The 26,708-nt window shown below is 45.9% G+C and overlaps 1 protein-coding gene across 2 annotated transcripts in view; it reads left to right on the forward strand.

Annotated features, from left to right (window-relative positions):
* Nucleotides 1-26,708, forward strand: part of LOC135366605 (N-acetylated-alpha-linked acidic dipeptidase 2-like) — a 144,790-nt gene that overhangs the window by 10,170 nt on the left and 107,912 nt on the right. For both annotated transcript variants that reach the window (XM_064599389.1, XM_064599397.1), the window contains 4 exons: nt 1,464-1,830; nt 10,107-10,263; nt 22,559-22,681; nt 23,791-24,106. In XM_064599389.1, coding sequence (XP_064455459.1) covers nt 1,464-1,830; nt 10,107-10,263; nt 22,559-22,681; nt 23,791-24,106 — 963 coding nt within the window. The remainder of the gene's footprint in view (nt 1-1,463; nt 1,831-10,106; nt 10,264-22,558; nt 22,682-23,790; nt 24,107-26,708) is intronic.

A 26,708-nucleotide genomic window follows, 5' to 3' on the forward strand; every position in this document is an offset into this window, starting at 1 on the left:
TGCACAGCAGAGAACAATGTCTTCATAGCGTGGGTCACCCCTATATCTGCAAATAGATTACCACAACTCTCTCCGCCGTTATATCTACTAGGCACCAGCAGGATCCGCAGGCCGAAATGGCGTTCAAGTGAACTCTGATGCGAGCTGTACAAAGCGTCCCAGACTGGCAGGTATTGCGCACTGTGGTTTACATCTTACAACCCGGGAGTTTATTGCCAGAGCACAATACGTCTCGTGACCTAATGACAAATCAGTGCTTATACGCATAAGGATACAGTGACGAAGATAAATCCTTGGCATAAAACTGCCGCTTTCGTAAAAGCACAGATTGCAAAACTCCCCTCCGCAAAAACTGCGCGTCGCTGCGGTTCGCCATATTCTGAGACGCGCTCCGACAGCTGTATACTATGCCTAGTGAAGCATCGGATAACGTAAATGAGCTACAAAAGGGGCCGGTTGGTACAGTGCTGGGCAAAAGTTTACGGAACGCGCTCCGGCTCCCTCAGAGTTACAAGCTAGCAGCTAATGGCACCGAACTGACTTGCAAACACGTGACTGGGTTATCTAGGCACATGTCTAAGTCCGTACGGTCATACTTCCTGCTAGTGCATGAAACTCATGAGGAAGGAATGACCCGGAGCGTGTTCCGCGAACTTTTATTCAGTACTGTACATAACTGAAGATGTAACGACGACGGACTAGAAAGACTAAACACAGTGAAGGATAACGTTGCATTGGGTAACATCGGAGCATCTGATAACGTGCGTGTGCTGCGAGTCAGATAACGCGGCGCGGTGAGTCACGGAAGAAGCGCACAGCGGTGGCCTTGTGTACTTGCACTACGAACTCCTGCATTCCTAAACATCTGAACAGCTTTCGAGTTGTACTGCTTTTGTAATATTAACATATTATGTGGTAAGAACTTTCAAACACAGAGAAAGAATTAAAGTGCGCCGAGAACGCGTTGCTACACAGCTGGCGCTGTAATTCAGCCGCGAGTACGGAAGGTGGCACAGCCTAGTAGATTTTTTTCTTCTTTTTCGGGATCTCTCTGTAAGGAGTCGGCCGTATGCGATCGGTTATCCATAAGGCTGTTTCCTCTGACCAGTACCGCATGTGGGTAGTGGACGTACAGCCTGCCGGCGCATACGAGGCACTGTCGCCTTGCGCATGAAGCGCTAAAGCCGCTCTTACCACTAAACTTAGCATTGCCATTCGTAGGGCTTCTCGTGACAGATAGTCTTGCTTCATTTCCGTTCATCCCTGTTCCTCAGGGAAATTCCTGGAATGTGAGTTACAGCCATAACGGTATTTTATTGCAAGCAGCGCCGTTAGTCGTAGCTGGTACGCTCAATTCCCTATTGCCGCACACCCTTAATAGCGAGTAAAAGGGCTGTGGATTTCAAATATTTGCATGCATATTCGGAATGCCAACTGACCATGTCTCATTCCACCTTCCGCAGATCAGCCTCGGGGTGGAACTCCTGTTCAGCGGTCGCCAGAAAGAGCGCCCTTGGCACCTGGTTCCGGGCAAATGAGTCCTAAGACTACGCTTAGTCCAGCTACTTTGGATACCCTTCGTAAGCACCGCAAGTCGCGGCTTATGCTGCTGGAATGGATGGTGCTTTGGGTGTTCATTGTGACGTTGGCTGTCATCCTACTGGCCGTCCTGGTAGTTGTTGCCTTTACCCAAACCCGTCTTAATGAAGGAGAAGAGCGGGGTCTCGAGCTGCTCCACAAGTTGACAAAGCAGCGTTACAAAGTGAACGACAACATCGAGAAGGAACTGATCAAGTGGCCAAGCGAAAAGAACATCAGGTCGTACCTTAAGTAAGTGTCATATAGTGTCTTAATCAACTTCGTCGTCTTGAAACGCCAGTTACAGTGTCGGCGCAGCTTATAGAGCCAGGTTACATGAGTTCCATAGACGCGTGTCATATATACATCATATTGTCACGAAGCGAAATGGGTCGGCGAGACGTCGAATAAACAGCGAACGGTTTATTAGACTACTTGGTAGCAAAACACAAGAGTGATAGCTCTCTTAACACAACTGAGTCCAAAGAATGAATGCTCCAGCTTGGAGCGCACAAGCATTTAAGCGTCGCGCCGAAAAGTCTAGAAACAGCACGTGCGTTTGCCAGAGAGCAGGCGATGTGTCAGGAAGCTTCTTGCTTCTTCAGTATGCGCCGGGATGAGATGTACCGCTTCGTGCCTGCCCTGGAAGTTTCGCGATGATGATTCGTGGCAATATCATATATCGTATCATACACGCGTGTAAGATCAGTGGTGGCTGATTTGGTGTGATCGGCCCTTATGAAAATGAATATTTCCTTTCTGCAGACTTATTATGTACTCCTTATTTCCTACAATGCAGTCCGCTGTCTTGTACTTCTTCTTGATCAAGTCGACACGAATTTCTGTTGACTATGTGTGCACTACCTGTGGGATACATTATATGTACTTTCTGTGACGGAACTTCCGTTGACAGCGTGTACAAAACTTGTGAACTACAATATTATATGTACTTTCTGTAGACGGATTATACAGGAGGTCCTGTTGAAATTATCTTAACTTCCTGTGCGATTATGCAGCAAAGCTATGGTTCGCCCTTGCTGTTGCTTTTTTTGTTCACCGTCAACAGACCAGGACCAACAGAAACAACAGATTTTCATTATACTTAGTGCTGACATCATATGTTTACTCTCTGGTGACCTTGAGCCGGTAAGTTTCCGTAGACCACTCACAACAGAGGCAGTATATTTTTCTTATGAATTTACACCTATTGTTTGCATATCCCTTACAAGAATGGTTATTGGTTTTTTGTTTACAGTCAACAGAAACAGCAGATTTTCTTGAGACTTTCTGTGAACTTTGTGCTGGCATTATGTGTTGACTTATGGCGTTTAACTTCCTGTAGACCACTCACAACAGAAAGGCAACATGTTGTTCTTTTGAACTTCGCCCACATTTTGCAACATGAAAAATGGAAGAACATGAAACAAATAAGGAAGTTTAACCTGTTTGATTAAGTGTTGCACAAGTACTGTTTATTCTCAAGAGAGCAAAACAACTTTGTGGCACGAGTGCGTTACAAAAAGCGAGATCTTAGCTGCACACGTCCCTTATGAAAATGAATTTTGCCGGTTTATTGAATTTTTTTTAATATCCTTTGGCCTGTTTTTCATTTGTTCACACTTTGATTTCCTGTCGGTTATTGTAAAACAAAATGCTATAGGCGCCCTTTGAATTTCAGCTTTTCAAACTGTCCAAATAGGTCGACAAGAAGAAATAACTTTATTTGGATTTCCTTGTTCTTCACGTTCAAAAGACCTGAAAAGCCTGAAATAGAAAATCAAAATACGTGCCTTGTTATATGAAAGCCTGTTGTGCCAAACTACAGAACATCAATAGGCAAAATACGAGGTAAGGTATCGCCTGCATAAAAACTGTACATACAGATCTTCTTTGAACAGGTGTAATTCTATTCGTCGACTTTCCTTTGGCTATTTGGCGCGAACTTTCTATAGATATCTGTTCGAAAGAAAATCGATAGGATTTTTCTTTTTCGTCTCTCCGTAGAATTTACTCTGCCTTGATGAAAACTGCTACGGAAATTCCGTTGAAGTGTATCAATATAGCCTATAAATTTCCTGTTGAGAAAAACTACATTTTGTATTGCCAGAGCTATTCACATATTAATGGCGATGTTGAAAGTTGGCCACCTTTGGAATTCTGTAGAGTTCCTGTTGTGTGAAAGTGTATTGATGGGTTATTTAACCTGTGTTGAAAAGCAACAAGTGCCCATAATTGTGGGGATCATCGAGGATAACCCTCAGCGCTTTTCGCAATATCCTAATTTACCAAAGCTTTACATTATGTTCATCTCTGAGTACTTAGCATGTAGAAAGACATACTTCTTTTAAAAAAGCTGTACTCGAGCTTGTCTTCCGAGCTTCCGCAAATTCGAGAGTCGAGCTTGCCTCTGAGTCAGAAGGAAGGGTGAGATGCTACGCATACATACAACACTGAAGTGGGGAATTCCTTGAAGTATCGACTCACCATCAAGATAACGTCTGTTTCTAACTGCAAACTTGCACATTAACGCGTAATTTCCCATCCAGGTTGAGATTGATGCAAATGGCCATCTCACAGCGCAACACCAGCAACAACTTTACGACAACAAACAACAACAGCAGCAACAATTTTACTTGATAATCATGATTGTGTTAGAAACACAATGTTATCTTGATGGCAAGTTAATACTCCAAGCAATTCGTAACTTCAGTGTTGGTTGTATGGATAATCCAAATAATCTGAGACACCTCACCCTTCATTCTGACTCCTAGATAAGCAGGACTCTCGAATTTGCGGAAGTTCGCAAGACAAGCAGTATAGCAAATAGTATTTGTATCGCTTAGGACGGAAATGTCAGTGCTGCATATGCCTTTCTATAGCTCCACATGCTACGTGTTCAGAGGTGGACGTCCGGAAAGCACTGGCAAATTAAGCTATTGCGAATGACACTGAGGACTGTCCTCGATGATCCTACACGTGTGTGAATGATAGCCAGAATGCGAAGGATTTGTTCCTGAATTTTTTACTTTCTCCCATACTGCTGCTCTCATTTGTTTCGAAATTCCGCGTAATGCTTCAAGCAGCTAACATAGCAGTGTCCGTGAAGAATGCCTGCAACGTCAGTAGTCAGTCAACAGAAGGGCTTCAGAAAATCTGTACAGTGGACCCGCGCGACTTGTGCAAAATGTATGTGTAAATTCAATACAAAAACATTGCCTTTGTGTTGTGAGTGGTATACAGAAAGTTAAAGGCCATAGTCGATAGAAAGTAAGTATATGATGTCAATACAAAACTAACAAAAAGCGTGAAGGAAATCAGTTGTCTCTGTTCAGTGTATTATGCAAAGAGTCTGTGTAAATTCAATAGAAAAATATATTGCGTTTTTGTTGGGAGTGGTCTACAGAAAGTAAACGGCCATAAGTCAACAGGAAGTAAAGATATGATGTCAGCACAAAGTTTACAAGAAGTCCTAAGAAAATCTGTTGTTTCTGTTGACTGGAAACAAAAGCTCAACAACCACCATTTTCATACCGGGGGGAAGGGGGGGGGGACTGAAGTCAATAAGTGGAGACGGCGCGTTTCTTCCGTATTTATGCAAACAGAGCCTTAAGAGCTTTAGAACAGATGAGACCCAAAGGCTCTGGTACCCCAAAGAAGTTACGTCGTCCTCACTGCGCATGTCCGGAACCCTAAATGCGCTTTAGTTTTTGCGTTCGCAAGCTACTTTTCGAAAACAGCATGAGGCCCCAAACCTGCCCCCCCAAACCTCGCGCGGCCGGCAAGCATCAGTGTCAGCGTGCCATATGTAAACGGGCGAAAAAATGAACATACATACAGCTTTGTTTTACGACAATGACCTTTTACCTTTACCGGCAGAGTATGTTTACAATGTGCTATTTTGATTTCTCTATTTCCTCGTACAGGGTGCTGACATAGCAAAATTCCGCGATAGACATTTCAACGCAGGATTTCTCGAAAACACAGTGGCTTTCAGTTAGGACTAGGACTATATTGTGTCATCGCGCTTTTGCCCGAAATATCCGAATTAAAGAATTATGTTCAGCTAATCAGTCACCTTGTAGTAACATATACTATCTTCGAGAGGATGTCCGTCTGGCCGTACAACGTTACTGCAGAAACGACTATGCTCTCAAAGCTTTTCATTGTAAAAATTGTGCAGGAAAAAAAAGCTGTAAAACTCTATTTCGATTTACTGGCGCTACAACCGAGCAACGCAAAGGCACCACTTTTCGATATGAAAACCTTAGCCTGTAAGCTTTGCGCCGCTGTGTGCATGCTAGCTATGCTTCCTGAAGACCCGAAAAACATAACATGGCGGTATTTCGAGCACATTTATCTAAAACACTCCCCTTTTGGGGGTTCCAGTGTGCCAAGAGCTCAGCAAGAAACGTCGTTCCTTGATGTATAGTTGGCGAAGTTGGTTTCCTTTTGTGTCGGGACTGCCTTGGCATCGTGAGTTACCAACCCCCTGGCGACAGAGAGGGGTGCATGATGTAAAACCCGAGACTAGGGTATACGAAGGGACAGACACAACACGAAGTCTCACATTTTTTAGACTTTGTGTTGTGTCTGTTCCTTTGTGTAGTCTCGGGGTTTTACATTATGTAGCAACCTCACCAGCTCGCTTGCTTCTTAGCCATCTTTTCAAAGAAGGGTGACTCTCCTTACGCAGTCCAACAGTCTACTCGGCATGAGGGCACTTTGAGGTCATTTCGAAAATTTCCCACGTCTACGTGAAATAGTTCAGCGCATAAAGTTTTCCTTTTCCGTTTTCCTTGTTCATGCTTTTCCTCCTCCTCAAATCAAATAAGGAAACACAGATGACACACAAGTTACCTTCTTGAAAGGATAGCAACTAGAGCAGTGCATGGACTCCTGCTCACCCGAAAACCGGAGCACGACGAGGTCCGTGGGATTGTCCTGGGGATGATTGCGGGCCCCTCCAGGGCTCTCCTTTTTTTTTTCTTTTTTTGACAGCGCTTTGTGTTAGAGATTATTTCTAGAGTTAGCGTGGGCTATGTACACTCACGTTGGTGGGCCGGCTGCTGTTTCAAACACGTTGATTACGACTCGTATCACAGCAGGCGCGTAGTCGAAGAGCCATGTCGCTGTTGTGGACAGACGATCTACATGGCCGAACAGTCTGATCATGAACTCTCTCAAGGTACGAAAGATAGCTTCATATGCCCGAACGTCTGCATTTTCTTTTTTCCCCTCTATCAAGTTTTCCCTTAATTTTTCCCGCCGTCCACAAAGGGACAAAGACAAGGCACTTTTCGGCTGGGCCCATTATTATTGGTAACAAGCTTCAGTTCTAGCATAACGTCGGGACGGCTGAGGCCAATCAACACAAAAGTACAAAGACAACTCTGAGTCCAGCAGTATACCCTGCATTTTGGAGTTGAGGTCAATGAACGTTAGAGGTCAATGTTGACTGGAAAGCACAGCCAGACAGTATTTTCACGCAAGTGTCATCTGTCAATAAAATAATATAATAACCTGATAAGGGTGGGGGCCAGTGATGGGCAGTACAAGTACTCAAGTAGTACTTTAAGTACATTTCTGTGTACTTGTACTTTATTTTAAGTACATTTTAAATCATGTACTTAGTACCGTACTTCAAGTACTTTTTCCGAGTACTTTCCAATCAAGTACCAAAAATTAGTCTCCAGAGAAAAACTCACAATAGAGTATCAAAGATGCACCCTACTAATTGCGCTAAAATGACAACAAGAAGACGAAAACACACAGATAGGGCTATCTCTGAGTTTTCGTCTTCTTGCCGTCATTTTAGCGCTTTTAGTGGGATGCAGTACCAAGAGTGCTTTGTGCTTTTAAATAGCATATTTGTTGAAGCAAATCTGTTGTTGAGAGGCTTGAAATGTCGAAAAAGTATCGACGCTTATGACGCGATTATGTAAAACGAATGGAATGCAAAGACACGCACACATTATGACACTGCAACCGGCAGCACAATGACTTGCTCCGTTGTCATTTCAGTTCTCCCAATGGAGGGTTCTATGTTTTTCCTTCATTGGCAGTTAATAATTATTTTATATCACATTATATGTGTGATTGCATTACATGATGAACACTCTGAAAGACACACATGCTTTCATTTTTACATTTTTTAATTGGTCACATGAATTACATTGCTGCAGATCACAATCATATATAAATGAAGGCTTACACTGTGCTTCATCCTTTTTACTTTCTTCATATTCTTTTTCTCAACATGTTGTATTTCAAAAAGCAGCAAGGAATGCGCAGAAATATATAATCTCGATCTGTTGGCTTGTACTTTTTTCCTTTGAAATTTCCTAGCGTGTTATAAAAGATTAGTACCGGAACACCACACTATAATAGGCGGGTGATCTTGGATCAGTCCGGGTATAATACTATTTTGCATAATCACAGCACAGCTCACTGTTAACCTCTCTACATGTAACAGCAAAGTATAACATCTGATTAAGTTTATATTCACGGGTTAGTACTTAACCTAGGACTTTATGGCTACAAACCATTTGTCAAGAATACTCTCTATAAAGTTTTGCCAAAAAGCAAGACACAGATACTAAACAGTGAAACGCAAAGTCATACAGATTAAATTGGCTATGTACTTGATGAGTACTTGAGGTACTTTGCCTAGTACATTGTACTTTACTTGAAGTACATTTGGAATTCAGTACTTTGTACAGTACTTGAAGTACTAATGATGCCAGGTACTTGATACTTTACTTTAAGTATAATTTTGAGGTACTTTGCCCATCACTGGTGAAGGCCAATAAAAATAAAGGGGACTTTCCGCCGTAACCCACAGCACAACCTCAAGATTTTCTCGCTTAGTTTTTTGTGTGTGTGTAAGCTAAGAAGACAGAAAACACCGAAAAGTCTTCACTGTTGCCGGGCATATTACTTCCTAACTTAATACTACGTACAGCGCAATCGTTCTGCAATGAACATGGCAAGGGATACTTTCTTTTTTGTCGGGGTTCTGACCAGTATGAGGCTATGACTGGGTGGATCTCTTGACTCGCCTGTCACGTTACCGGTTGGATTTCTTGACTCGATGGATCTCTTGAGCAGAAGCGGGAAAGAGCTACAATACCCTCTTCACATCTGCCCCTACACGTTCAGCCTTGTGAGGGTATATATCTGCGACTTAGTACTGTCATCGGCTTACAATTCCCAGAGGACCTTGCTAGATTATCTGTTGTGACATTAATGTGAATGTGAATGTGTGTGCCTCTGGCCTATTTGTTGATGTAGCACGGGTACGGCTTGAAGGATGACCCTCATATTGCGTATTTCACAGCTTAAAACGCTGTGTATCTTGCACTAAAAAAAAAAAGAGAACGCAAGGACCGATTTTCCGTTCGTATGGGCCGTTTCCCAGCCAGCCTCACACCCAGCGCATTTTCGGCCTCTGTTTACCACTCAAGCCAGAAAGCTGGAAAACGATACCAGGGAGGAAGCACACGACACGTGCGCTTTCTGTCTTGCTTGGGGAGTAAACAGTTTTCAACGTATACTCCCCCGGCTCGACGGCGTTGGGCTTTCAATATGGCGGCGTGCACGGGAAAACGCTGTATAGGAGCGTTTCCCAAGGACCCTGAATTTTACGCAGAGCGCAGAAATCGCGAATGCGCAGTGGCTAATGGAAAAGAAGCACGGCAACCAGCCGTGTTTCTTTCTCCTTGAAGCGTCAACATACCATGAAAACACTGGCACCTCTTTCACGCAGAGTCCCATATTTACATCACCGTGTGGTTCACTCTGCGTGTACAGGTTCTCTGTATGGCGGATGCGGCTGTCATGCAGCTGTCTTCTCGCATCGTAACGTACCGTGTTTCGCCAGAGGAAACGATGTTTAGGAGTTGTCTTTGACGAAAGGCAAAATGGAGAGTGTCGAAACGCCGAACGACCGGATTTATGTCGTATGTCCTTCCGACCCTGCATTCCCTATATTCGCCTTACGAACGCACACACCACGCATGATTCTCATTCCTTGCATAATGTTTCATCGATATGGTTTCAGAGAAGAGTGCGCTAACCTTGCCTATAAGCACGATATTGACATTTATATTCCACCACCTCAAGAGACTGACCCGACCAAATTACAAATAAAACAGAATACCCTTTCTGCCGGCGCGTCACCGCCCTTGCAAACAAAGAACCACTTGATCCTGCATTTCATGGCCAACCCACGCCAGGAGGACAACATTGTGTGGATAAAAACACGTCCTCTATTATGCGCATTTGGGGATAACGTGAAGATGTTCCGCGTTCACTACCAATATGCACGAAAATTGTATACTAGGACTTCAATTAAAGGAGCACCAGTGATACTTTATGAATTTGTGTTCCTAACGCTTTTTACGCCTAACGTTTCGAAATGCTTAGATACAGCCCATGACCTGAAGGTATTCTTGGTTATGAAATGTAAAGTCAAAGTAGCATTTCAGCCGTCTGCACTTTTGTCTTTGACCCACAGTGTTGCTTTGCAGAGAACTGTCGAAGAATGCTCACTTAGCGGGGACAGCAGCCGGTGCCGCAGCTTCCCAATATGTCTTGGCAATTTTCAAGAGCCAACATTTGGACGACAGCCTTATGGAACGCTTTTCGGTTTTCCTTTCGCTGCCCAGTGATGAACGGCCAAACAGGGTAATTACCGCTCGCTCGATTCCTGATGCTCTCTCTGCGACCACGAACATAGAGGTTTTGAGAAAGCAAGTCGTTTGCCGAACATTTACGAGTCGGAGATCCAAAAACTGGGAATCATAATGCAGGAACGAAAAAATAATTCCGACTTACACCAACACCAACACCGACATATACACCAATTTAAGCAGAAGTTTCATCTCCAATACGGGAGACATCACCAGTGCAGCCCAGGAAGGGAATGAGTTTACCGAAAAACAGTCGTCTTTGTACACGTCAGGAAGTGGGCCACGGCCACGGTTTGCGGTGCAAGCGGCAGGCTCTCTTCGTATGTGCCGCGATTCTAGGTACGATGCCACGATTCTTGTGTTGTGTGTCGCTCGTCCCTCTGTGTGCCCAGGCTGTAGGTCGGCATTTTTTTCCTTCCTGCATTACCGTATCGATCACATATACACGTTTAGGGATCCGGTAGTCCATTTCAAACTTTCTAGGTAGGGATCGCTAGTCTCGTGTCCGCTTTTTTTTATTTTAACTTTTTTTTGCATGGTTCTTCTACCTCCTGCATTTTTTAATGTGCGGTAAGATTCAGGTTACTTCTCCTCGTCCCCGTAGCAGTTGCACTAACTAAAAAGAGTGCTGCTGATTTTGGCAGCGGTAGTCCGAATGTGTCGATGAGGAAGCAAAAAGACGAACAGCACAGGACGAGCTCGTCCTGTGTTGTTCGTGTCTTTTTGCTCGCTTATCGACATGTCGTCTTACCAACTTGCCCATCTTTGCGCGTTAAGCTAGTTCCAATAACTTGATATCCCCTCCAGGATATTTGCACTAATACACTGCGCGGGGGAACGGAGCAGTTTGCCAGGTCGTGCATTCCACGCCAAGTGATCCAGCCATAGGTGGGCATTTTGGTGAAACCTCACTCGCACTCACCCTCACGGCCCTCACGGCCACATGCCCTCACTCGCCCTCACCCTCACCGCCCTCACGAGCACAGGCCCTCACTCGCCCTCATGGGCACATGCTCTCACTTGCCCTCACCCTCACGGCCCTCACGGGCACATGCCCTCACTCGCCCTCACGGCACTCACAAACGAAAGCCCTCACCAATCAGTCTTACCCTCATAAGTTCTCCTGTGAGTGATCTCATGAGGTCTGAGGGGCGCCAGGTCTCTGTGAGTGTGTGGCGGCCCGTGTGTGATGACGAAGACGTGCCTCTGCTGCCACGCGCTACGGCGCTAGCACGGCAGTTCTACCGGCACCGTCCTAGCGTGAGGCCGCGACCATTTGCCCGCTGGGACATTCCATCATCGCCGGTCAGGACTCATGTAGAGGAAGACCACCTCCTCTACATTTGGTGAACCGAACAACGAACACCATGTTCGGCATAATTCGGCCAAGCACCATCCCAAATTAGTGCAAGCCCACCTCCGAAGGTACGGTGCAACGTTCTACCGAGGAACCGCTAGGCGACGACGTCAACTCAACGCGGCCCCACTCATCGCAACGCACGGCCGCGAAACACCGTCGTTGTACCCATCTACCCAGCTCACGTCGCAATGGTCCCACACTCCACGTCACGTCGCCACACGCTTCGTGATGGCACTCCTCGGGCTTCCACCAGCGGCACCTTCCCGAGCATCACGCTCCTGTACCGGTCGCGGTACGCCGCTGTCGACCGCCCCACCCGCATCTGCTACGCTTGCGGTCCAAGAACCCTGCCCGCCTCGCCTTCCCACCAGGCTTCCATACAAGACACTGGCAGCTCGTCCACATGCGGTCAAGAGGCTCTGGGACCAACGTTCCACCGGGGACACGCACGGAGGCCACAGTGAGTTTTACTCCCGGTCTCCCCGTGCTTCACGATGGTCCTCCCCGCAGTCTCCTTGGCGACAACACTACGAGCCCAGCGCTCACGAACCGGTCGCGGTTCTGTCGCCCCTCTCTGAATTACTTCGGCATACCTGCCCTCACACCGCCCCTGGAACCCGCCCGGTCAGCGCTTGCCCGCACCAACCACTCTGCTGCTACTGCGATTTCTGAACAAGTCGTCCCTGTACTACGTGTCGCCCGTCTTCCTCCTCTTCATGTATCGACGCAGACCCCAACTGCTAGCTCTACACCGCTCCGCGTCTGAGGGGGGGAGTGATGTGGCGGCCCGTGTGTGATGACGAAGACGTGCCTCTGCTGCCACGCGCTACGGCGCTAGCACGGCAGTTCTACCGGCACCGTCCTAGCGTGAGGCCACGACCATTTGCCCGCTGGGACATTCCATCATCGCCGGTCAGGACTCATGTAGAGGAAGACCACCTCCTCTACAAGTGAAGTCACTTGTGAGGCATGAGGTGTGTGAGGTCAGTATGAGGGCATTCAGAAATGGGGTCAAATGACGCATACCAGACGTGCGCAAATTAAATTCTGAAGGCATTGATGATATGGTTCCAGCGACACAACTACCGGCTGTGTGCAATTTAAAGGGTTGGTGTGCACGTATTTAGCAATTTCGTCTACGTCGTGCTGGGAACACAGCAAAGCGTCCTGAGCTGACTGATTACTTGATGATATGGTTCCAGTGACCCAACTACCGGCAGGGTGCACTTTGAAGGGCTGGTGTGCCGGTTTTTTGCAATTTCGTCTACGTCTCGCTGAGAACACAGACTAAATGTAAAAAAGTGCACATCAGACCTTTAAAGTGCACCCTGCCTGTATATTGGTCGATGGAACCATATCTCCAAGTAATCAGTCAGCTCAGGACGATATGCAGTGTTCCCAGCGCGACGTAGACCAAATTGTTAAAAGCGGGCACACCAGCCCTTTAAAGTGCACCCTGCCGGTAGTTGGGTGGCCGGAACCATGTCACCAAGTAATCAGTTAGCCAAGGCGGTTTGCTGTGTTCCCAGCGCGACATAGACTAAATTGCTAAAAACGGGCGCACCAGCCCTTTAAAGTGCACACTGCGTGTAGTTGGGTCGCTGGAACCACATCACCAACTAATCCGTCGGATCAGGGCGCTTGGCTCTGTTCCCGGCGCGACATAGACGAAGTTGCTAAAAACGGGCACACCAGCCATTTAAAGTGCACACTGCGCGTAGGTGGGACGATGGAACCATATCACCAAGTGATCAGTCAGCTAAGGACGCTTTGCACTGTTCCCAGCGCGGCATAGACGAAATTGCTAAAAACGGGCACATCAGCCCTTTAAAGTGCACACTGCGTGTAGCTGGGTCGCTGGAACCACATCACCAACTAATCCCTCCGCTCAGGACGCTTGGCTCTGTTCCCATCGCGACGTAGACGAAATTGCTAAAAACGGGTGCACCAGCCCTTTAAAGTGCACACTGCGTGTAGTTGGGTCGCTGGAACCACATCACCAACTAATCCGTCAGCTCAGGACGCTTGGCTGTGTTCCCAGCGCGATGTAGACGAAATTGCTAAAAACGGGTGCACCAGCCCTTTAAAGTGCACACTGCGTGTAGTTGGGTCGCTGGAACCACATCACCAAATAATCCGTCAGCTCAGGACGCTTGGCTGTGTTCCCAGCGCGACTTAGACGAAATTGCTAAAAACGGGTGCACCAGCCCTTTAAAGTGCACACTGCGTGTAGTTGGGTCGCTGGAACGACATCACCAACTAAGCCGTCAGCTCAGGACTCTTGGCTGTGTTCCCAGCGCGACATAGACGAAATTGCTAAAAATGGGTGCACCAGCCCTTTAAAGTGCACACTGCGTGTAGTTGGGTCGCTGGAACCATATCACCAACTAATCCGTGAGCTCAGGACGCTTGGCTGTGTTCTCAGCGCGACGTAGACGAAATTGCTAAAAACGGGAACACCAGCCCTTTGAAGTGCACCCTGTCGGTAGCTGGATCGCTGGAACCATATAACTAGTGCCTTCATGATTTGCCCACGTCTCGTAAGCGTCATTTGACCTCATTTCTGAATGCACTCATACTGACCTCACACCCCTCAGGCCTCACCAGTGACTTCACTCACACAGACCTTAGCCCCTCAGACCTCATGAGTGCACTCACAGGAGGTCTCATGAGGGGCAAAACCTCATGAGTGCACTCACAGGGAGACCTCATGAGGGTAAGAACCTCATGAGTGCACTCACGGATGGCCTGATCGCGGGCTTGCCCTCACTCACCCTCACCTCAAAGGCGTGAGGTGAGGGTGAGGGGCACTCATGAGGGCCCTCATGAGTGAGTTCGGCCAGCTATGGTCGCTGGAACCATATCACCAAGTAATCAGTCAACTGAGGACGCTTTGCTCTGTTCCCAGCGCGACATAGACGAAATTGCTAAAAACGGGGCACACCAGCCCTTTAAAGTGCACATTGCGTGTAGTTGGGTCGATGGAACCATATCATCAAGTAAATCAGTCAGCTCAGGACGCTTTGCTCTGTTCCCAGCGCGACATAGACGAAATTGCTAAAAACGGGCACACCAGCCCTTTAAAGTGCACACTGCGTGTAGTTGTGTCGCTGGAACCCTATCACCAAGTAATCAGTCAGCTCAGGACGCTTTGCTGTCTTCCAAGCGCGACGTAGACGAAATTGGTAAAAACAGGTGCACCAGCCCTTTACAGTGCATACTGCGTGTAGTTCTGTCGCTGGAACTATATCACCAAGTAATCCATCAGCGCAGGACGCTTGGCTGTGTTCCCAGCGCGACGTAGACGAAATTGCTAAAAACGGGCACACCAGCCCTTTAAAGTGCACACTGGGTGTAGTTGGGTCGCTGGAACCATATCACCAACTAATCTGTCAGCTCAGGACGCTTGGCTGTGTTCCCAGCTCGACGTAGACGAAATTGCTAAAAACGGAAACACCAGCCCTTTAAAGTGCACCCTGCCGGTAGCTGGATCGCTGGAACCATATCAGTAGTGCCTTCATAATTTGCCCACGTTTCGTAAGCGTCATTTAACCTCATTTCTGAATGCACTCATACTGACCTCACACCCCTCAGGCCTCACCAGTGACTTCACTCACACAGAGCTGGCGCCCCTCATGAGTGCTCCCCTCATGAGTGCATCCCTCATGAGTGCACTCACAGGAGGTCTCATGAGGGGCAAAACCTCATGAGTGCAGTCACAGGAGACTTCGTGAGGGTAAGACCTCATGAGTGCACTCACAGGATACCTCATGAGGGTAAGAACCTCATGAATGCACTCACGGACAGAGGTGGGCGTTTGTCCTCACTAGCCTCGCCCTCAGCTCAATTTTCTGGGAGGAAAATTTTCCTCACCTCACCTCAATTTTTTGAAAATTTTTCCTCACCTCACTTCAAGTCAATTTTTTATTGAAAATTTTTCCTCACCTCACCTCAAAAATGTTTTTCGAAATTTTCCTCACCTCACCTCACATCAAAATTTTTTTGAAAATTTTTCCTCACCTCACTTTAATTTTTATTGAAAAATTTTTCTCACCTCACCTCACCTTAAAAATTTGTTTCGAAAGTTTCCTCATCTCACCCCAGCTCAATTTTTTTTCGAAATTTTCCTCACATCACCTCACCTAAATTTTTTAAAGCTATTTGTGTATTCGATGCGTGTTGGCTTTGAGTGACTGCCAATGTAAAGCATATACCTCAAGCGTGAGTGCATACAGGGTGCGGCACGAAACTTGTCATTTGACCATTATAAGGAAACGGCTTAACGGAAAAATATGGGGTAAACATCTTGCTTCTGGACATTTAGTTTGTCACCAAATAGAAATAGTTTCATCAATTTGCCATTGAAATACATTTTCGAAATTGAACTCATGAAATTGCTTAGTCAATGTAACGTTGTTCTTTTTTCTTCTTCTTCTTGCTGGAGCATTTGGCCTAGTCAATCATAGAAAACGCTCCGTGGAACGATTGTTATACCCGTAAAAGTTGCGCGGAAATTTAGGTTCAGTTGCGGGCATGCGAATGACGCGCAAAGTCGGGCGTCAGATCAGCGGCGAGAGAGGAGGGCAGTCCCCGCCCAGATGAGAGACAGAAGCTGCGGAAAGAAGAAAGATATCCCGTGTTCGCGCGGGAAAATTTTTCATAAAGTGCGCATTCATAAATTTTTCCTCGCCTCCCCTCAAAAAATTTTCCCATAGTTTTCACCTCACCTAAAAAAATTGAAAATTTCCTCACCTCACCTCAAATTTTTTAAAGATTTTCCTCACCTCACCTCAAAAACTTTTTGAAAATTTGTCTCACCTCACCTCACCTCAAACATCAAGAAAAATTGGTCCTCACCTCACCTCAAATATCGTGAGGTGAGGGTGAGGAGACCGTCACCCTCGCACGTCCTCGTGAGGGTGCCCACCTCTGCTCACGGTTGGCCTGATCGCAGGCTTGCCCTCACTCACCCTCACCTCAAAGGCGTGAGGTGAGGGTGAGGGGCACTCATGAGGGCCCTCATGAGTGAGTTCGCCCAGCTATGGATCCAGCGAGCCTGCTCGACCATCGCCGATTGTAACGAATTCAGTATCAAATATTCGTTCCCCAATTCGCATACGACCCCAAATATTTGCCTCAAAAACCACCGCCGTTCAGACACTAGAGGGCTCTAAAGTGCAGATGGCGCTGATAAAAGTGGGCGCAAAATCCGTCGTTTTGGTCTGTCACCAGTGGTATCCATTTCAATCCAAATCAATCGAGTTTCTCCAAAATGGTGGCACCCAGTAAATAAGGGTGAGGTCTAAGTACTGGATGGATGTAGTAATAAACAACTGTATTTCGACCAGTGATTGGCTAGATACCCCAAAAAGTGGGTAGAGGCTCAGGTATAGGCAGGTCCCATTAAGTGCCAGACTCCCTTTGGCGTACACGGATCTGCGCTGCGAGCAAAACCAAACCCTCACTGGAAGCGTGCCGTGAGCGTTCTACTGCACCGAAGAAGCTCCAAATTGAAACGTGTTTTGTAGAAGAACCATGCCACCTACTGACCGAATGTCCGTAGTGCGGGCCAAAGTTTAGGATTTGGGGAATTCTGTTTATAAAACTAACTACAAAATCTCACATAATTAAAATTTGCAAGTATAAAGTCAATGAGGAGTACCTTCTAATAAAGACGAACCGGAACTCTTTTCTTAGCGATTTAGGTGTAGTAGAAAACTCGCAAAATCACGGAATTTTTTGAAAAGTGCATATCTCAGTGGGAAAATTTTCAACAGCGGTAACAACGTAAAAGACGTGCTCCACATAGAACTGTAGAAGAATACATCATTTATTCGTGGATAAGAGGTTAGAATAAACGTATTTTTGTTAAACTGAAGAAATTATTGTCATTATTTTTTTTTCACCGGCATACTTGCGACGTAGGATTCGCAGCGTGCTCACCGAATACGAGCGCACCTGGCTCCTGGTCACCTAGAAAAACGTAGTTTAAAACAGATTATTGCATAAGGAATGCTGGAGACTGTTCTCTAAGCGAATCAAGTCAACATTAAGGGTGATATGCTACTGACATTTTTCCAGCGTCTCAATGTAGGAGCTGCAGGAGGTCCCAAGTTCACCTGACGGCTGTTGTCTCTTTTCGTCCTTGCCACTATACGACTATAAAGTTTCATTGCCTATAAGTATGTCTCAACCTTGCACACCTTGCATTTCGTCATCGGTTATCTGCTCACCCTGGTTTGTAAAACAGCTCTCTCTCTCTCTTTTTTTTTTTTTTGTTGTGGTTGTCATTTGGCCATCAACTATTTTGTCATATTTGTGTGCTAAATAGAACGTGAAGTTGGGTTACAATACGTGCGAGAAAAATCTCGCTGAAACAAGGCTGAAGAGGTCGTTATATTAATAACGCCAAGGAGGAATTATGCACATTATGCTGAATTCACTACAGCAAGAACAGTCCCTTTTCTTCAGGGAATATCGTTGTTTTTAGTGAGAATGACGTCAGCTTCGCAGAAACCTGACAACAGGAGACCGCAGCAAAAGAATGATAGGTGCTCGTGCAAGGCACTGTGAGGGCATTTCTGTATGCCGAAGGGGGACCGTAGCCTCCCTTTCATTTTTGATTGCTCATGCCGCTGTTATGTTTCTCAAATAGTCACTTGTACCGTACAGATCATGAAGCGTCAAAATTTCGTTGTTGAATTGCAGCTGTAGGCTAGCTTTTTGCGACCCTCTCCAACCGTCCATCAGTACAGTCACCAGGAACCCTTCCCATAGGATGTTGTAAAAAATGTCACAACGCTGTAAAAGGTGCAACAATCGCTTTCACACGAGTGCCGATCGTGAACAACCCGGAAGGACAGAGAATCCCAATAATGGAATGTAACTCTAATTCGTTGTTTCCTGGGTAAAGGTTATAGTAAAGCAAGCTACGGCAAATGAAGGGAAGCGATTCATCACCTACCCCTGTGGATATTAGTTGCTGTACTGGTACAGCCTAAATTTGATCGACGTGTTTCAACAAGTTCAAAATAGCGGAAAATTATTGCGCTTTCCGCTATTTTGAACCGGTTGAAACACGATGAAAAGGACAAAATGACAACCACGATAAAAAGGAAGCGGTTTACCAAGCCAGGAAGAGCGGATTACAAATGTTCAAATCAGTCGAGTTCAAACGATGGTGTTTTAAAACTGCCGGAAACATATAATTCTCCTGTTACGAAGAATTCGCTCATTCGGGCACCATTATAGCTGACGTAGATTTAAAAAAAAGTACTGAGACTTGAAGGAAGAAGAAACCCAAGACGGAGTGCAAGTTGCAAGTGCAAGTCTCGATGTAGTGGATGTGGCCATTAAACACCAGGTCAAAGGTAAAGGTCACACGACTTATGCCTCACAACGGGCACTTGCATACTTGAATTGAATGTAGTGGGTTCGAATCCCACCGGTGCTATCATTTAGCTAGCCATCATTTCGCTTCATATTCGTATGACGGCAAGGGCGAGGGGTAGATCGGGGAGGGGGGAGGGGGGCTGTTTCTTTGTCGAAGCGCTTAGTGGAGGACAGGAGAGAGGGAAGTCCAATGTATAAACTGACGTTTTGGGGGTGGCGCTCACCCCTCCCTGGATCCGCCACTGGCAAGGGCCGAAAGAGGAAAATGGAAGCGTGAAGCCAACTTGAAGTGTGCTTGGGAGCTCTGCGATCCCGATATTGAGACTTGAGAAATTGACAGTCGAAAAAGGCGACCAGCTTGTCAGCGCCCTGTCACTTCTTTCGGTCAATCGGCAAATCAAATTTTTAATACTTGCTGAATTCGCTTAGAGAACAGTCTCCGGCATTTCTGTTGCAATAATTAGTTCTTTATACTACGTTTTTCGAGGTAAACCGGAGCAAGGTGCGCTCATACTCTGTAAACAACGAGATTTGGCCGAGGCAGACCAACAATTAGGAACGACACAGACAAGTAAGCCTCAAACGCCCAGAAATTAACGAATGCAAACCTGGCGTCAGCACCTCTTTTCCCTGAGTTGTTTGCATTCATACTCTGTGACCGCGCTGCGAAGCCTATACATACGTCGTCAGTATGCCGCGAAAAAAAAAAAAAACAAAGTGTGTAACAAAGGGTACTTTGCTATTTCTTTATCCACGCAAGAATAAGGCGTTTTTGCGGAGCTCTATGTGAAGCACGTCTTTCTAGCCTGTTGTCGCCCTTGAAACTGTTTTCTCTGAAATATGCACTTTCCAATGATTTCCGTGATTTTACGGGTTTTTTATACTACGCTACATCGCTGAGAGGAAAGTTCACAATGTTTTATTATAAGGTAGTCTGAATGGACTTTAGACCTGCAAAATTTGGTTTTCTTAGAGGTGGAAACTTTTCTTGTAAGAAATATCAAAGTCGGCAATTTTTTAAGTGTTTCCCAGAATTCCCTCAATAGTAAACTTTGGAGCAGGCTATTGAGACTCGATTAGTAAGTGGCATGGTCCTTCTAGGACACACGTTTAATTTTTCAGCTTCTCCGGTGCAGTAGAAAGCTCACGACACGCTTCCGTAGGGGAGATGGTTTTAACTCGCAGTGCAAACTTCAGAGCACTTTCGCGCCGGAACGCTGCGGTGTTTGAGGCTAATATTTGGGATTTAGTATAGGCCTACCACCACAATGAACTCTGATTTCTTTATTTTTTTTTACCATCGGCGATGATGGAGCATCATCGCTAGATCACTTGGCGTGGAATGCACCAGCTGTGCAGCAGATGTATTCCACGTGAAGCCTCACAGGAGCCACACTACACCATCTCGGTCTGGAATTAAGAACTGAATAACTCGGACAACAATGTCACAACTACAAACATGAAATACATTTCTTGAATTTGAATTTGTACACTGTCCTCTCTTTCAATTCATCATCTCTCAGTAAAGTTGTTGTTGTTGTACTCTGTCCAATGGCTGGATGACAAACCGCACTCGTTCTCAACGCTCCTATCGTTCGAAATTTTGCGTGCCACTACCGCTCGCTGTTTACTTACCGAGTAACGGAGCCAGAAGAGATTCAAGGTACATTTCACCACACGTGAGCTCCGACGTGGGTTCCCTGTGGCCTTCTCTCTGCAGTGCGTTGTGCCGTTGAAGCATAACCCGCATAACGGGACCATATTCAGTTTTGTCCTTGACCCACACCAACCAATGAATGCTCTCTATCACATATGAACATTGTAGCTTGTAACATCCTTGACCGGAAATCGAATGGTGTTGATCCGAGTCGCACTGACAGCCTACTGTTCTTTAAAGTTCCATTACGAATGCAAATTTGTTTTATTTCATATTAGAAATCAACTTCGCTCAAAGTCTACGCAAGTCTAGTCAACTACGCGAAATATAGATATGGTTGGTGAGCATTATATGCTGCTCCGAAATCTCGAAATAACCTCGAAAATTGGTATGAAGCAAATTGCTTCAGGAAAGAGCCGCCGATATTTTGAGCAGGGACTGTTCTTCCGTATTCTCCGAGAACACTGAACGTCACTGTCAACTGTGGCATCAGTCTCCCAGCAACAGCGGGCGTCTCCGCCCCACGTTGAAAAACTGCCATAGGGCCCGCTCTTAACCCGCTCTCACTTGGCGAAGCCCGCCGCGAAGAGCCAAAAAATTTGTCATGCCGAACTTCACTCACGACGTGGGCGAGAGCTGCGGAGAACGATATAGTGGCGACCAATAAGGCGACACAGAAAGGCCACGCCTGCTGATTTTTCGTGTGCTTAGGACATGGCTTTGGACGACGGAATGGCAATGTGGTGGGAACATGACAATCGTGCGCTCTGACGGGGTGGTGGAAATGCACGTCTATTTGCGCCGCCCTTAGGGTCCATTGTGACTTGGCCACACCCGAGGCGACGTCGTGAGCGGGCGGCGGAAATAGACGCGTTATCCTCGCATTGGGAGAGGAGAGACATCGAGCAAAAAAAAGAAAGAAAAAAAACACTGCCATGCCGAGCTGCTTTCACGACGTCAGCTAGAGCTGCCGAGAACGATATACTGGCGACCAGTAAAGTCAGATGGAAAGGCCATGCCTCCTGATTTTTCGTCTGCTTTGGAGGACGGAATACAGGGAACACCACTGTGGTGGACACCTGAAAATCGTGCGCTCTGACGGGGCAGCGGGAACGCGCCTCCGTTGAGCAATTTCGAGTCCGTGCTCGCATGCAGCGACTCGGTTTGAAGCCGTGAACCCACAGCAGGATTTGAACTCATGAATCCTCGAACGAAATCCACCACGCCATCGGAGTTGACGTGGCAATGCTCCCCTCGTTGAGTGGCCGGTGCGCCTTCAGCTTGTGAAGTTTTCGGTTTGGGAGCGATTACGAGCAACTCAAGTTGGTGGAGGTTGCCGGTATCAGCCGCCTGCCGGCAACTTGAAAATTGCTCATAGTTCCTGGAAAAAGTTGTCCCGTGTGAACGCTGCCTCAGGACGTCGCGTCGGGCGTCGCCAAGTGAGAATTGGCCCTTATGCCAGTTGCTGCGGTGAGGTGATGGATATCGACCTTTCAGGCGAAATGTTGTTAGACGCGGGGCATCCCTGCCCCGCGTCTAACAACATTTACAACAAAGTACATGCAAAGTACGCGGCAGAGTGTGCACCCCATGACTCAATACTTCTGAAAACTACTAATTAATTTTATGTGACCTCCACGTCACAAACAGAAACCATGTTTTTGAAGAATGCAGTGTGAGGCGCGTCGATTGCAATAACGTAAATTTGTTACGCTTCTGAACAGACGAGATCGAGTGCGTAGTGGCGCTGTAATGGGTTCCATGCGCACTTGATGACGAGCTTACATAATATTTCGAGGTACCGTCTAACACGATTAACGCAGAGAGTTGACTATATTTTATTGTTTATGACCTGCAGTAACTCGTTTTTTGCTATCCTAGGTTGGGGTCAGGAAAAGTGCCAATAAATGGCATCCGTTATCGTCGCGCGAAAAGGAAATTCCAGGAACCGCGGACGCCTTCAGCATTCCTTTCAATGCATACGCACCCAATGGTACGGTATCGGTGAGTCCAAATTTCCTCTAGCGCATTTTGTGCTTCAGGCTCTGGTTCGAGCGCTAGTTTCCGTCGCCTTCGCTGCACCGTCAGATGTAGAAACGAACGAGGATGTAAGTAGAAAACGTGTCCAGTTGGTTTGAGCCTGACATTTTCTGCACGAGGCAAGGGCGATGTCATGAGCATAATTTTTGCACCGCTTGTGATTTTTTTCATTTTCTTGTCGCCCATTTATGTTGCACTGATTGAACATGCAGTAAACTGCAAGCGAGCTGGTGTATACTTGACGTTGGTAACATGTCCCTGAGCTTGGGGGATGGAAAGAGGACAAAACACAAGTACGAAACAGCACAAGGCAAGCCTTGTTTTGCGATCGTAGACGGGTAGAAATCCAGCGAACCGGTGGAGAAGTACGAAGCGAGTTGCCTCAAGACAGGAGCCGCAGCGGCTGAGGCAACTCCCTTCGTACTTGTCTTGTGATGTTCGTTTTAGTGTTTTGTCCTTCGTCCTTTCCTCAAGCTCAGGGTCATGTTTCCAACGTCATATATGTTGCACGCTGAAAGCAAAAGAATGGAAGTCAGCTGGTGTAAATTTCCTCTAGGTGTCATACCCTTGATATTGAGGCAACACAACCGTTGTCTCAGTCTCAAGCATATGGCACCTATAGAGGAAGTATATTTTGCAGCTACACCAGAAAAAAAAAGAAGAAATTGCGAGAGAGAGGAAACATCTATCATCCCTGCAGTAAGCGCGTCGTCGAAGAGCATGTGCTATTTTTGGGTGCAAATGAACAAGAGTAGCGTATAAAGAACAAGCGAAACCTAGAAAAGCAACCGTTCGTCAAGCGTTTGGTACTGTATATGTGCCAAGTTATCCCCTATTTTTTCTTTATCTCGAAGAATGCATGGTAAAGATAATACCACCGGGGTACTGACGTCGCGAGTATGCAACATTTGTGGGCTAACCAGTAAAAATGCGACGCAGCAAAGGTCTGGCAACGTCATGCCATAGCCGCCATGCGCGATTAGAAGAAAATGCGCCTTATTCACAGTAATTCACCCACTGTTATGTCACTTCACTCAAATTCAAATTATACATGTAATTTCGCACGGCTGCAGGCGAAAATATTCTACTGCAACTACTGTCTCAAGGGGGACTTCAAGAAACTAGAGGAGATGAAGATTTCACTGTTGGGGAAGATTTGCCTTTGCCGGTATTCCCCACTTGTGAGTCCAGGCACAGCCATGCGGTACGCCGAACATGAGAACCTAGTGGCCGTGGTCTTCTTCCTGGATCCTGCCGACGTGGCGCCGGACAGCGGCAAACCCGTATATCCGAATAACTGGTGGATGCCTCCTTCTGCGCTACGGCGAGCCAACATGCGTTCAGACACTCATGTTGGAGATCCGAGCACACGTGGCTATTCCTCAAGACGTGAGTATGGCAATACAATATTACACGCCGCTTTATGATTCGCTAAGCATGTGAGGAGCGTTCAAGATGTTCCAAGTCTTAGCATGATACAATGACAGAAAAATAGGCGATGTCAAGTTGCCGGTGGTGAGTAGATCAAAGAGTGATATTAAACGGTAGGAGCAACTTATTTATTTACACATGGTAACAAGACTTTCGTGCACGAGACTGCACTTTGTACTCCGCACCTGTGTCCTCATTCCGTCGCCATAACCCACCTTTTTACCCTTAATTCCTGGAACGTCACCTACATGCGTTCTCGTTTCCCGTGTAAAAGCCTTTGGACTCGCGTTATGTTGCGCTTCTGATACCCCTTCGTTTGTATTTATGTTCTGTTCATTTTTACCTATATTTACATCCTTTCCACACCTTGTTACCCCCTCATACAAGAACTCCTTCGTCAACTGTATATATGTTCCTGTACCATGTTCATATTTTTGTAACCTAAAGAAGTGCAGTCTCGTGCACGAATGTCTTGTTACCATGTGTAAATAAATAAGTTGCTACTACCGTTTAATATCACTCTTTGATCATGATACAATGCATTGACGGTGTTGCGATGCAACGCAGGGATAGGAAACATCAGACCGCAGCAGAGGAGGGCTGTGACCTATTTTTGTATTCTAAAAATAATAATGCATAACTGTGGACGAGACAGCATATTATAGTACGTCATACTAATTCTGTATTAAAATGCATTGGTAATGCGGTAATACATATTCCCTTCGAACGTGCCCTTAGAAACCACCAAACCACACGCAGCATTTATTTCAGCACGTACGTTTCTTGAGCTGTTGCACAATAGACGGTCACACACAATTTGACTCCTCCATTTGCATCCATCTCCATCTAAGCACCTGGTTTGTGATAGCAGGTGAACACAAGCTGCTGTTAAAGCTTAAAAGTAGAGATTTCAATAAGAACCACCACACACACACACACACACACACACACAAAGAAATAAATGAAGAAAATTCCATTTTTGATCATGCGGGCAAGAATTGGCCTAACTTGTAAGTGTATCAACCTGAGGTTGATGTGACAAGGGCCTTAGCCTTCTTCAGACCCAAAGATGGCCTCAACCATATGCCTTGTGAATTGTTAATCACCCAGTTTAACAGAGACAAATGCAGAGAAAAAATATGGAACAGTACATACAGGGTGTCCCAGGAAACGTGTCATTGAATTATAATAAAAAAACTACACCACCTAGAGTCATGCGGTCAATGGCATTTGTTCTTACTAGGTTTTTGCCACCTCCTCATATGAATGTCGTGTAACGTAAGTTTAATTATGTAAATTTTTGCAAGCTTAAGTAGAAAATTTGCCTAGTAAAGGTCACTTTTTTACCCCACCAATGTAAAGAGCGTGTGTAATTTAGTGAAATTAATGAGAATTGACAGGGATATTCAAGAGCTATCCCATCGGAAAAAAATAGCCGAACATCATGCTCTACGGAGGTCGCACAGAATAGCGCACGATGAATTTTTCAGCGCAATCTTTGTCAGTCCGACGAAAGGAGGTTGGAAACCCAGCCCTCCCCGACATCGCAGAAAGAGATAAAACAGGCACGGCTTATCAGGTACGACTTTCGCTGGGATAATGCTTTCCCTCTCCCAATTTTAGGAACTTACTTCTTCTACTGTCACTCTGTGGGCTGGCTTCGGAACCTCCTTTCATCGCACAGAGAGCGATTGCGCTCAAAAAGTCATCGCGCGCTATGGTCCGGTGCTCCGAAAAGCATGATATTCGGCTATTTTTTCCGATGGGATAGCTCGTGAATATCACTGTGAATTATCACGAATTTCACTAAATTAGACACGCTCTTCACAGTGCTGGGGTAAAAAAGTGATCTTTACTAGGCAAGTTTTCGACTTAAGCTCGCAAAAATGTACATAATTAAACTTACGTTACAGGACATTCACATGAGGAGGTGGCAAAAACCTAGTAAGAACAAATGCCATTGACCGCATGACTCTAGGTGGTGTAGTTTTTTTATTATAATTCAATGACACGTTTTCTGGGACACCCTGTATGTGCAATGGTATGGATAAGGTGTGAAGGCACAGGTTGCCTTTCTTACAAAGTGCATACAGGAGCTGAGTCAGTCAGGGACAGTAGTCAGTATGATGGCCAAGAGGTATTACTTCCTTACGAAGTAATACACTAATAATAGTAATACAAATTCTTGGGTATTCTGTACGTAATACTAATGAAATACTGCAATAACACTAACAATATAAATATGAAGGGGGTACCCCAGGACGAGAGCCGCACGGCTCTCGTCCTGAGGTACTTTACATTAGAGGTACATTTCCTTACCGCTTTGCTGGATTTTCCACCCTTCAATATTATAATACAAAATATTATAAACGCATTATAATACGTACAAAGTATGCAAACATCATAACACAAATATTATAAAAGTATTACAATACACAAAGTATACAAATACATTACAAAGTATTATAATACATGATTTACCCTGCATCTCGGCATGCAAGAGCAGCATTCCAGGGCACCCCCTCAGAAACCCGGTTTGACCTCATAGTAGATGACTACG

Source organism: Ornithodoros turicata, chromosome 1 (genome assembly GCF_037126465.1).
Source record: "Ornithodoros turicata isolate Travis chromosome 1, ASM3712646v1, whole genome shotgun sequence".
NCBI classification, from domain to species: Eukaryota; Metazoa; Arthropoda; class Arachnida; order Ixodida; family Argasidae; genus Ornithodoros; species Ornithodoros turicata.